Source organism: Euprymna scolopes, chromosome 18, assembly GCF_053919585.1.
Source record: "Euprymna scolopes isolate OS-2025 chromosome 18, ASM5391958v1, whole genome shotgun sequence".
Taxonomy (NCBI): Eukaryota; Metazoa; Mollusca; class Cephalopoda; order Sepiida; family Sepiolidae; genus Euprymna; species Euprymna scolopes.
The window spans coordinates 113,055,921-113,070,054 of NC_136499.1; the positions used below are offsets into that span (position 1 = coordinate 113,055,921).

General features: G+C 35.3%; 1 protein-coding gene across 1 annotated transcript in view; it reads right to left on the bottom strand.

Moving 5' to 3' along the window:
• Positions 1-14,134, bottom strand: part of LOC145297772 (uncharacterized) — a 482,067-nt gene that overhangs the window by 280,866 nt on the left and 187,067 nt on the right. The window contains exon 25 of the mRNA XM_080144017.1: positions 11,849-12,016. Coding sequence (XP_080000143.1) covers positions 11,849-12,016 — 168 coding nt within the window. The remainder of the gene's footprint in view (positions 1-11,848; positions 12,017-14,134) is intronic.

Below are 14,134 nucleotides of genomic sequence, written 5' to 3' on the forward strand. Positions count from 1 at the left end.
AAAAATAGGTTAGAGAATTCTTGTTTGCAGACATATGTGAACAATGCACGTGAGTTGAAGACCATGTGAGTCGAGTACATGCTCGGACATGGTGTGAACGAGACACATGAAGCATGTCTAGGCCATGGGATCAAGATGCACGTTGTTGGCCATGCAATGACGTCATGGCTAAGAGATGAGTCTCAATATAGTTGGTAGTTTTAGTGAGACAAACGAACAGAGTCGATAGAGGGTCGGACAGAGGCGGACAGACAGAGCTGACATTGATCAGAAGGAATCTCCCTTTGGAAGCGAAAGCGTAGAAGTTGAAATCATGTAGGACTTTGAATTCCTTGATGTGAAATCATTGACTGGTCAAGAAAGAAAAGAAGCATCATCATTTTGTAACTGCCGTCTTGTGTTGTGCCATTCTACCAAAAAAGAGGTATTGTGAATCATTTATATGATATATAATGAATTTTGTGTATAAACCCCATCCTTAAGAAATATGTTTCCCTCAGCTATCATAAATAATGACTGTCCCCTCTCTATCAAGAACTGATAATCCTAATCTCTAAAATATATGTTATAGAAACATTCCCAGACTGTATAAATGCCTATCTCTCTTATATATCTCTCTCGTTAAAATGTATCCTGTCTCTCTCTAATTGAACACAACAACTATATAAAATAATATATGTCTCTTTAAATATAAACACCCAGTATGCAACACGTAAAAATGTTTCAATATTAAAACTTTAAAAATCGAAAAAAAAAAATCTTACATCTCGGCTCGAACGTGCAATCTTAAGATATCAATGCTGCTACTTAACCGACTGGGCTAAGACAGCGTGAGGGAAAGTAACTGTTTTTTGTTTTTAATATTTAAACTAATTCAAGAAAGAACGTTTTTTGGGCATGCGTGTATGGCTAAGTTGTCATGAAGGAACGATTTTTTGCTATCCCTCCCTGTATAAAATTGTCCAGTTGAGGGTGAAGGAATTAATGTTTTCAGCCATTTTTTTTTAATATTTGTCGTCCAAAAGGTCGAGCTTCAAAATGATACTGATCTTGTGAAAATCCGTCGCTTCTGTCGAATTTTTGGCGGACATACAAACACACACAAACACACACAGAATGCGACCAGAGTGATCTCGAGAGAATGAAGGAGTCACACACCCACATCCAATTTGGTGGATAGAAGGGACTCTTTATGCCAGGGTATTTCGAAGCCTAATGCTTCTCATCATATATGTCGCCTGGGATTAAATGAGGATCAACGAATGTTCCACACTTCCAATACTTTTATTGTCATCGAAATTCATGAAATCATCCATTTTTCAATCAAATTGATTGATTGTTTCCTCCTGCTTCTGTTGTGGCACTATATCATAGTTCCATGGTTTTTATAGCTGCTTACGCACCCTCCCCCTGCATGGCTGTAGGCAAAGGAATACACAGAAAAATGCAATCCCATAATTCCATTTCTTCTTTTGACTTCTTTCTGTCCGGACCATTATGAGGTGAGCGTGCATATTTCTGTCTCTCCATAAATGAGGGAGGGGGGCACCCCGTCCCTCAATACTAGTTAGGATAGGTTAGTTAGTTTTGAAGAGCCTATTGTCTAGTTTTAATTGTAAAAATTAATTATAATTTGTATATTGTATTGTAATATATATTTTTGTAAAATAAATAGTTAAGATTATATAATATATATTGCAATTGTGTCGTGTGTCGTTTTTTTTTGTGTCTGCCATAAATGTCTTAAGTCGCATGAGGCGACCCTGAAGATGAAGGAAGAAGATCCCAGCCAGAATTCCTCCAGAATGATCTTGAGAGAATGAAGGAGCCACACACTTACATCCAACATCTCAGGTATGATTCTCCTCGTGATACTCAGACCCTAACAAGTGGCCCATCTTCACATTATCATGGAACCATGTCTTTATTGTTGGGATACCGTTTATTCCCCCGGGGAGCTGGTTGCGTTCCTAGAACGTTCTCCAACCAAGTAACTCTCCCCGGGAAACGATAGTACCATACTGTTTTGTTGTATCACAACTCATCAGTGTAGCTAGACATACACCTTTCCCCAGCCGTGGATCGAACCTACAATTATATATATACTCGTGCTGGACAAAAAAAATATGTAAATTCATTCCGTTTGGGATAATTTTCGGCTTGTAAATTGTACAGGTCAGATAAAGCCAAGTACGTCCAAGGATGGAATACTGTTGCCATATCTGGGTAGGAGCTGCTAAAAACAGCCTATCCTGCCTTGACAGAGTACAAAATAGACTTCGTGGCTTAGTGGGGGATGCCCTTTTCTCTACCCTGCAACCTTTCCCACAGAAGAGACGTTGCGAGCCTATCCTTGTTTTATCGTTATTTCCATGGCAGGTGCTCGTCTGAGTTCCAATATGTGGTCCCCCCCCCCTCGCCAATCTTTCACAAAAAACACCCGTCTAGCTGAATCCACTGTGAAAAATTTCCCCCACTCTTTATCTGTGCCTAAATCAAAACGCGGATTCCATGAACAAAGCTTCTTTCTTAGAACTGCACACCTGTGGAACTCTGTTCCGTCTGCCTGCTTCCCACCGGACTACAACTTGGATGTCTTCAAGTACAATGTTAACAAATTCCTAATGAACCGCCCCCTTAAGTAAACACTTCATCAAATCTCCACACTAACATAATATACTTGCAATAATCCTTATCCCTGAGTGGCTTCCGGGCCTTGATAAGTGGTGATCACTGTGTAAAAAAAAAAAAAAAATCTTATATTTAAATAACAATTGCAACTAGGATTTTCCTCAAACAAGTAACTCTCCCTGGGAAACGATAGTACCATACTGCCACTGCTTATCTCTTCGCAAGCCAGCCATCCTTTGATGCTACTGATACTTTGCATGCGCTCAGACACACTATGTTACATCAGTAATCCTGTGTACAAATTTAATTTTTTATGGCAAAATAATTAATCTTAATAATAATTGATAATGATAAAAAAGAAAGGAAAGAATAATAGTATAACGCATGTGAATTTGATTTTCATGAGCAAAGAAAGGAAGGCTTAACCTTAAATAAAAGAAAGAATTGGATTGGTTACTATTAGTCTCTCACTCTTAGACAAGGTCTTAGACTAGGGCTATAAGAGAGGTCTAAAGTCTGATAGGCTCCGCATTATCGTCCGAGCTACAACCTCTGTCCCATCAATGCAACATTACATCCCTGTGTCTGTTTTAATGGAATGTGCTCTGACGAACTTATAATATTTGTGTCCCCTCGACAGTAGGAACTCACTTCTTCATTGTTAAGGTCCCTAGAGCCGGAGGGCTTCCTGTTCTAATAGTTTCTGTTGTGGAGACGCCCACTAATTAACATAGGTGGGTGAGTGAGATATATAAAGGTATCAATCACTAATAAAATAGGCAAGACGCCTATGTTTCCTCCAGTAAGACATGCAACACACCACCTGCCGGAATATCTCCAACTGAAGTATATCTGAAGACATGTAAATATGTATATAACTTTTCTTCCTAATATTATTGTTATACCTTTACTTTCCGTGTTCTTGTTAATTATTTGTGCAGACACAACAGTTTCTTCCTTTGGAATGCTGGATCTTGGAGTTCCCTCCCTATTTCTTGCTTCCCTGATTATTCTGACATGCAGAGATTTGAGTGTGATGGGAGCAGACATCTCGCTGCACAAATCCCTACGATGCCCTGTTAGACATGGTACCAAATAGTAGTCGCTTACATCCAAATTGCAACATGCCTTGTATGGGTCGAAAACGAGTTTAAAAGTAGAAATAAAATAAAGGATAAAATTTCTTTAATTTTCAACAGACATACATAGATGCTCCCTTATTACATATACTCTTTTGACTGACTTTTCAGTCTTTCCATGTATTACGGCTTTTTTGATGTTTTTCTAACCATACTTTCAGTGGACGACATGTTTCGCCTTTGTATCGTTTTCCACACTTACATGGAATTTCATATACACAGTTCTAGTCATGAAGAAGGTCGGAAGTTACATCGACAGAAAGGTTGTGAAAATTACACTCAAGATGAGAACAGTAGTTCAATGAATCCAAATAATACTAAGAAATTATTTGTTCAGAATTTATTATCTCCCTTGATGGTGCAACCTAGCATATTCTCCTGTAAAAATTCTTTTTTATCTATAAGAAAGAAAGACTATTTTTAGGATCGGATTTTTTTTTATTTTCGATACTTATCGGATGAATTTCTGTATAAAGCATATCTAAGAACACTGCCAGATGTATAAATTACCTTTGTATGAAATTTGCAAAAGATAGGCTTAGCCGTTTCAGAACCTATAAATCGAGGAACTCACACACACACACACACACACACACACACACACACACACACACACACACACACACTTAAAAGTGACTTTTATATAATAGTAGGGATAGAGAATTTTACAAATGAAGGCTCGTTGGAAAGGTAATAACCTGAATCGTGTTGTGGGCTCATATAGGTGCTATACTGCAGAAGCACCTTATTTATTATTTAAAAGTTATACTACTCGATGATTTGACATGAGTTTCGGTTTTAATTTCCATTCAAAGATACCGTGGAGCTGCTTCTCGGCTGACTATAACTTAGTACTATTCAAGTCCAATGTAATTAAGTTTTTGTTGACCCATCCTCTTAAATAATTAAGCCCCACCTAAGTTCCATGATTACTGATTATCATTGAGTTCTCATCAACTACCTAACACTTAACCCTTATCCTTGAGTGGTCTACCGGCCTTGATAAATGGTGACTTTGAAATAAATAAAAAATTTGATTTTTGCGAGCAAAGAAAGGAAGGCTTAATCTAAGTAATTACATTTATAAAAATCACTATGTTTGTCTGTCTGTCTCCATTTTTTTTTTCAAATTGTATCTCCTCTGAGACGGAAGGTTGCAGAGCAGTGTGAGGCCGCTCAGTGTAGCATCTGAAGAACAGATACTACACTTTGAGATATTAAATCCTTTATTCATGGTAAAAGTACAGTGAAAATCAACAATGAACAAAAAACTTAGGCACATGGCCAACTCAAAAGGGGAGATTGTGGTGGTCATTGGTCATTCTTGTCACTCCAGAACTAAACAAAATCAAAAGTTTCTCTCAGCTATTATCTTCTTTCACCATAATACCGCATTCACCTTTTTGTACTGAGGGATGTCCTACACCTTGATCTTGACCGTAAGTCTGGGAAGCTGTCTTCGCTGTTGATTCAGTTTTGCTTTTATACGAAAAAGCCCAACAAACATGCGAGACGGAAAGAATAGTGGGAATTTTATAAAAGTCGATCAAAATAAATCTAGAGACGACTTCCCTTCACAAATCGTAGATATTATAAACTAGGGAGTATATAAAAAGTACTAAAACATAGTACTATCCCCCCCCCCCGAGAACCACAGCGAAAAAAGCCTTTGCTGGACTCACAAAACTGCCCGCGGCCGTTTTGTTTTATATATATATATATATATATATATATATATAAATATATATATACTTGTTTATTGTTATATAAACATGCTCACATCCCGCTGCTACAAATAGCCACTTGTTTCAATCAAACAACAGATATACTCAAGCAGCGACTTGACTATTCAAAAGTTCAATGAATAACCTATTATTATAGATTATTCATTGAACTTTTGAATAGTCAAGTCGCTGCCTGATGATATCTGTTGTTTGATTGAAACAAGTGGCTATTTGTAGCAGAGGGATGTGACCATGTTTATATAACAATAAACAAGTATTATCAGCTCTTTTTATTGAGCACTATCTAACAACCTCGTTGAATTCATTAGTCCATTACTTTTGAATATAAAAAACCCCGAGTAAATATATATATATATATATATATATATATATATATATATATATATATATATATATATATATATACTCGTATATTTTGTGTAAAACTTGACTCACATATTTTTGAGGGGAACGAGCAGTTGAGTAAGTTTTACCATGACTTGTTGTTTCGATTTTTGGTGGCTTTGCTTTAAATAAATTGTGAAAAGCAAATAGCGATCCTCCCATAGTAGTAACACTACAATTCACCATCCCTCGCCACTCCCAATATCTTAATTAATTAATAATAGTCCCGATACACCACAATTTAATAAATATACTTACTATAAACCAACACACCTCTAACTAATAATGACACTTACCGAAAAGCGTCGAAGAAGAGGTTAGCATAAATAACTTAGCTAAATTAAGAAAGGGGCCATCCCCTCATTACCCCTCAACACCATCTTAAGCATCACCGTTTGAAACTAAACTAAACGAACAGAAACATAATTTGCTACCAACTGGATAAAGGTGAGTACACTTTGCATGTGGGGGTGGAGAGAGTGTGGTAAAAGAAGAGAGTAGGGTGAGGGGGGAAGGGGAGGTGTGATTTCTTGTGATTTAGCTGCCGCAGTGGGGAAGTGTTTGTATAACTGATCCATCCAAAATTTAAACAGCGAATTAAAATAAAGAAAGATTCTTAACCCATGGATTTTCAACGATAAGCTCTTTTCATCTTTTTTGCTTATTCAGTTCATATTTTTATCATCAAAATTTGTCTTGTTTGTTTCATTGCTCATTTTCCTTGATAGGTTCTAATATAATATTTTGATATCTATGTAATTAAAAAGCTCTGTGAATCTTGCTTGCTTTCATCTTGTCTTAGACGATTGGGCAATTCTATCTTTTTAAAAAGGATGACAGGTGAATTTATATATATATATATATATATATATATATATATATATATATATGTGTGTGTGTGTGTGTGTGTGTGTGTGGCTTCCTTCAGTCTTGTGTGGCAAGAGTTGCACAATCTCCAACCACATCTCTCCTGAGTCAACATTGTTAAATACCGGTGTCAAGTTGATGTACAGAACGACTGGAAACAAATGCCGAGATAAGCAGAGAGCACATACAGTGCCTAGAATTCCCAAATGGTCACCCATCTGGTATTAGCCAGGCTCAACGTTGCTTAACTTCGGTGATCTGGCGAGAACCGGTATGTCAACGTGATTATGCCGATTATATTTTTGCATACTTTATAATTAAACACCGGAAAACAATCAATTAAAATAATTAAAATAATCTATGGGTCTAACACGCTTGTAATTGGAATGTATATATATACCTACAAGAAGTATTTAAGCAGTGCTACATTAGAAAAACAATCACATAATTGACCCCAAACAATAACTAAGTACTTTAACTAGAGAACTCTATGAACAGATTACTCTACAAATATAGATAAATATATACTATTAAGCACCTGTTTGCATGTGTATGATCTGAAGAACCTTATCCCTAAAACGAAGGATATAAACCTATCAAATATATACATATTCTAGTATTGGGGGAAGGATAAACAACAGAAATGAAAGAATGACAACCATCGAAATTAAGTTTATATATAGATATAAAACCTTTGCCATGATAATTACTTCAGACACCGCGATAGAGGAGAAAATATAACTATCAGTATATCACCTATATTCAAATCATATAAATAAGCCAATATATCTGTTCAACTAACTATTAATTTGACCAGATGGACATGTATCTTATAAATAAACACACAAATACATAAATGAATAAAGAATTTGAAAACTAAAAACAAACGGGCAAAAAAGCAAGGAATAGAATAAAAAATAAACAAATAAAATAAAAAAATAAATAAATTAATAAATAAACAAATAAAACTAGTCAATAGTGAACTGAAGTAGCAAAAAAAAACAAAACAAAAAAAAACAACCATACAACCTTAAGATGGGGAAGTAGCGATGGTAAGAGTATAATATTACTTCAGATCAAAGCAAAAACTTAGGCCAATAAACAACCGCCAAGTTAAAAGAAAACAAACACTTTCCCACTGAAGCAGCTAAACCATAAGAAATCACACACCATTCTCCTCCCTTACCCCTACTCTCTTCCTTTACCACACCCTCTCCCAGACCCCAACTGCCCACAATAACAAAGTATACACTCCACTTTCTTCCAGAACGTAAACCACACCCAAATATCTAATAAAAAAAATGTCATTGGTTTTTAATGGTACCACACCCGTCTTCGTAGTTCTTCAACATTTTAGTTTTTGAGTTAAAAATAGGAGGCCTTACTTTTGGAATGACAGCGTACTGCTTTTTGTGGAACCCATAATATGCAAAGACTGCGTTATATTCGTTTCCTATATATAGCACATAGAATCTTTCCCATCTTGTAATTCTGGATCTCACGTCTTTGAGAGAGAGGGTGAAGAGAAGATGAGCGTCTTTGAGAGAGAGGGTGAAGAAAAGAAGAAAGGGAAGGGGCCAATCAAATTACAAATACGTTTTTACACTTTATCAAGAACCCTCGAATGAGAGAGATTACTCAGTCCAACTATAACAATACTATTTCATACAAGAATGTTTTTCTTTTTTTCACTTATTTTGTACTAGCTGGACGCCCGGCGTTGCCCGGTCATACAATACGCTTAAACATGATATTTTAATTTATGCAGATTGTGTATGTATTATTATAGAGTAAATCCTCTATTACGAGGAATAATTTGCCCAGTGGACTAATTCACAAAATAATAAAAAATAATAAAACAGTAATGATAATGTCGTTTATCAAATTCCGTCTGTGTGTGTTTGCTGATATTTTGGGTCTGACAATGAATACCCTGAAAAAGTCACTTCTGATTAATGTTTATTTTTCAAATATGCAAATGAGAAATGATTTGCAGCGTTTTTAAATGGTACCTCTTCTTTTATCATAAAATGAACTCATTGAAATAAGAAAAAAGTAAAATAAAATAGGTGTTAAACAAGGGATCATTCGATCTGTACCCGAATACACCACCACTGATCTATATGTCCAGTTTACAGTAGTTCTGTTTTTTTTAGAAGAAGAAATAATTTGCTGAGTATTGAATCTCCCTTGATTTGCTGAAGATTATCTCCACTGGCCGGTGTAACATGAAATATTCCCCCGTAAAAATTATTTTTTATCTATAAGAAAGAAAAACTGTTTTTAGGATCGGAGTTTTTCGATTTTCGATGCTTACCGGATGAGTTTTTATATAAAACATATCTTGAAGGACATGTAAATTAGCTTTGTGTGAAATTTGCAAAAGATAGGTTCAGCCGTTTCGGAACCTGTGAGGAAGGAACACACATATACACACACACACACACACACACGCACACACACGCACACACACACACATGCACGCACACACACACACACACACACACACATAGTCGCTTTTATATAATAGGAGGGACATTTTATTTAACCTTTTGGAATATTAGAGTCAATTTAACATGGAAGGCGGAATCCAGTACTCCCTTCCAAGAAGAAATGCTAGTAGAGTACAAAACAATCAATAATGCATTTTTTCTGGTGGTTTGTCAGACAATTAATAGTAAAATAATACTCCTCTAGAATGTGGTATCTAAGATCTAAACAAATCTTACCTCAAAGCAGGCATCACTTTACAGGGTGGAATGATAAAATTGTCGCTCTAAAAAAAAAAACGACATGATTCCATTGTCGTTTCATGAAAAACAGTTTTCTTTTTTTATTTGTTGCAGATCAAATCCCAAGAACGATAGAGACCTTCTATCATGTTTGAAAGTGACACAATGTTCAATGAGCGAGATCGGAGATGTGTCGCTGTACAATTCATGCTCTTTACTGATCCAAGTTATGACAACAGAACCATTGCCAGTACCCCGCAAAATGCATCACTAGATTGCCAGAAATAACAGGGACACACCCAGGTTAATGAAAACAAAGTTTTCAGCTATGGTTATGATCTTTAGTGTGGTTTCAAGTGAGGGCCACATCATGCTACCTTGCATCTTCAAAGATGGCTTGAAAGTCAATACCAATGTATACCTGGATGTGCTGACGTGTCCGGTGATCCCCTTGTGCAATCAGCTAGCCGTTGGCAGACCTTGTGTGTGGCAGCAAGACAACAAAGGCCCACAAGTCCAAAGAGACCCAGGTTTGGCTTCAGAAAAAGTGCTACGACTTTATACCCTTCTCCTACTGCTCCCCTTTTCTCCCCCCGACCCGAACCCACTGGATTCCTTCATTTGGTCATACATTGAGAATATCACCAACATGACCTCCCACAGCACTAAAGCCAGCCTGATCGCAGCTATCCACCGATTATTTGCTAAGTTCCCGCCAGCACTTGTGGAAAAGGCATGCTCCAAGTTCCAGACCCGTATTGAGGTGGTATTTGAGGCTGAAGGCGGCTACATTGAATAGATCCCAGCTCTACTACAAAATAAAGTTACCTGAATTGATTTTTTTTTTCATAAAAGTTTTACCATAAAGCCGTAGTGTTGTTTTCTTTAAATCAACACTTTTATTATTTTACCTTGTATAATGCTGAGGGTGTCATTCTTTTCCTAAGCTTACTCCACTTATCCTTGATCCGCACATTATAAGCAGAAGGGAGTGATTAAGTATTAATTTTGAAGTGTTTGGTATGACTCGATCTACAACTGCATCCTGGTCTCACAGTCAATTTATGAACACTCTGCTGATATTAAGTTTGCCGTTCGCCCATTCATTATAATGATATCGTTGATAGTAAGTTTGCAGTTTGACCATTCGTTATAATGATATCGTTGATAGTAAGTTTGCAGTTTGACCTTTCGTTATAATGATATCGTTGATAGTAAGTTTGCAGTTTGACCATTCATTATAATTGTATCGTTGAGAGTAAGTTTGCAGTTTGTCCATTCATTATAATTGTATCGTTGATAATAAGTTTGCAGTTTGACCTTTCGTTATAATGATATCGTTGATAGTAAGTTTGCAGTTTGCCCTTTCGTTATAACGGTATCGTTCATATTAAGTTTGCAGTTTGACCATTCGATATAATGATATCGTTGATAGTAAGTTTGCAGTTTGCCTTTTCGTTATAATGGTATCGTTGATATTAAGTTTGCAGTTTGACCATTCGTTATAACGGTATCGTTGATAGTAAATTTGCAGTTTGACCATTCGTTATGATGGTATCGTTGATAGTAAGTTTGCAGTTCGTTATAATGATATCAGTATACAGCATAATCACGTTGACACACCGGTTCTCGTCAGATCACCGAAATTAAGCAACGTTAAGCCTGGCTAATACCAGATGGGTGACCATTTGGGAATTCTAGGCGCTGTATGTGCTCTCCGCTTATCTCGGCATTGTTTCCAGTCGTTTTGTACCTCAACTTGCCACTGGTATGCAACAATGTTGACTCAGGAGAGGCGTGGTTGGAGATTGTGCAACTCTTGCAACACAAATTTTCATGCGCAGGCACCCTTACTGTGGGTATCCATAGTCTGTCAAGCCTTTTTTTTTATAATGATATCATAGATAGTAAGTTTGCAGTTTGCCCATTCGTTATGATTGGATCTTTGATTATAAGTTTGCAGTTTGCCCATTTGTTATAATTGTATCGTTATAACGAATTGGTAATTTGGTAGAGTACAAAAATATCAAAGAAGGGATACGTCAGTATTCCCTTGTAAGTGTGCCTCAGATGACTAACGATCAATAAATCCCTTCCTCCGAAGGAAGAAGTTATGCTTGTGGGGATCGTTTCTTAAAACTGAAACCAATATTACCTAAGCGAAGCAAGAGTCTTTAACCCCTTGCGCTCCCCAATGAATTAAACCCTAAAATTATGATATGCGAAGGATTACTCCCCTCCCCCCGGCTAGTATGAAATGAGCAGTTGAATATTTAGTAGGGTTGTATATATATATATATAAAAAAATAATCGACTATTTCAGTAGCTGAAATATATGCAAAAAACTTACTTGAGCAAGATGTATAAGTTGTATTCCAAGAATTATCGCATCCAACTGCCATTTTCGTTTTCATTGGAAAACTGTAGTTTGTTTGGCATGTGAATTCATCCATGATTCCGGTAGAACTCCAAACTGCATACTGGACGCTGGGTGCTGATAAAGCTGAACAGGATTTGGCTTCGAAATAAAGAAAATAAAACACATTACATACATGTCTGCATACAGATATACACATAAATTATGTACACAGTTTTGAAAATATAATCGAAAATAGTACAAATTTTACTCAAATAGCTTTATATTTACTACATCAAGAGTTGCTTTAATGCCCTATTACATTAAGACTATTTTAATGGCTTGTTACTTTAAGAATATTTTAATGGCTTGTTACTTCAAGAATATTTTAATGGCTTGTTAAATTAAGAATATTTTAATGGCTTGTTACATTAAGAATATTTTAATGGCTTGTTACATTAAGAATATTTTAATGGCTTGTTACATTAAGAATATTTTAATAGCTTATTACATCAAGAATATTTTAACGACCTATTACATTAAGAATATTCAATTGGCCTATTACATCAAGAATATTTTAATAACCTATTTTGTCAAGAATATTTTAATGGCCTATTATATCAAGAATATTTTAATGACCTATTTTGTCAAGAATATTTTATGGCCTATTACATCAAGAATATTTTTAACGCCTATTATATTAAGAATATTTTAAGCGCTTGTTACATCAAGAATATTTTATGGCCAATTACACCAGGGATATTTTAAGGGCCAAGAATATTTTAAAAGATCTTTACATCTAGAATATTTAAATGGCAATGTTACATCATAAATATTTTAAGGGCCAATTACATCAAGAATATTTAAAGGGCGTACTTCATCAAGAATATTTTAATGGCTTATTACATCAAGAATATTTAAATGGCCAGTTACATAAAAATATTTTATGGGTTTATTACATCAAGATTATTTTAAGAGCCTATTAGATCAAAAATATTTTAATGACCTATTACATGAGGAATATGTAAAGAGCCAATTACATCAAAAATATTTTAAGAGCCTATCATATCAAAAATATTTTAAGGGTCTATTATATCAAGAATATTTTAAGGGATTATTACAACAGGGATATTTTAATGGTCAATTACATGAAGAATATTTTAAGGGCCCATTATATTAAGAATATTTTAAGGGCTTATTATCTCAAGAATATTTTAAGGGCAAATTAGATCAAGAATATTTTAAGGGCAAATTACATCAAGAATATTTTAATTGCAAATTACATCAAGAATATTTTTATTGCCTATTACATCAAGAATATTTTAAGGGCAAATTAGATCAAGAATATTTTAATGGCCAATTACATCAAGAATACTTTAAGGGCAAAGTATATCCAGAATATTTCAAGGGCCTATTACATCAAGAATATTTTTATTGCCTATTACATCAAGAATATTTTAAGGGCAAATTACATCAAGAATATTTTAATGTATCTTGCAAAACTCGGGAATCTTTCTGTCGAACTCGAGAGTCTTCACAGAATTTTGGACGTGGTATATTGGATAAAGTAGTTGGTAAAATACGGTTTTAAGTTACACTCTTCTATAGGTTTACGATTCAATCGTAAGTGCAGGCGACATTTAAGCTACAATTGCAAATTACTTAGGCTCTATCTGGTCATGACTGATTGAATGATATTACATTACAAAGGATTCCATTCAGAATTCTGGGCAGATTCACGAGTTTGACAAGATACACCTGGAGAAACTTTGTGAAAATCACATGCACGATATGAACAGTATACAAAATTTCAGCTAAATCGGGCCAGTAATTTCCAAGAAAAAGTGGGACATACAAACAAACAGACAAAATCACACACACGATATGGAGAGTAGTCTAACATATCTAAATAATACAAATAACCATAATATTTAGTTTGTTGCACTTTTTCATAATAAAGGTCTATACAAAATTTCAGCCAAATCGGACCAGTAATTTCCAAGAAAAGGTGGAACAGACAAACAAACAGGCAAACAAATAGACAAACAAACAAACAGACTCAGATAAATATAATATAGATAACAGGGCAACTGAATCAGTAGCTCACTTGTCAAGAACAGAAAAACAGAAAGATACTAAGTATAATTTTTGAAGCAGTGTTGGGACAATTAATTGGAACCAGGAGTCAGAAATATCAGAATTTTGGTGGGTATTGGAATCGGTATCAGAAAAATTGTGCCTATTTTCAGATTCTCAAAACGATTATTCTGGAAGTGTTCT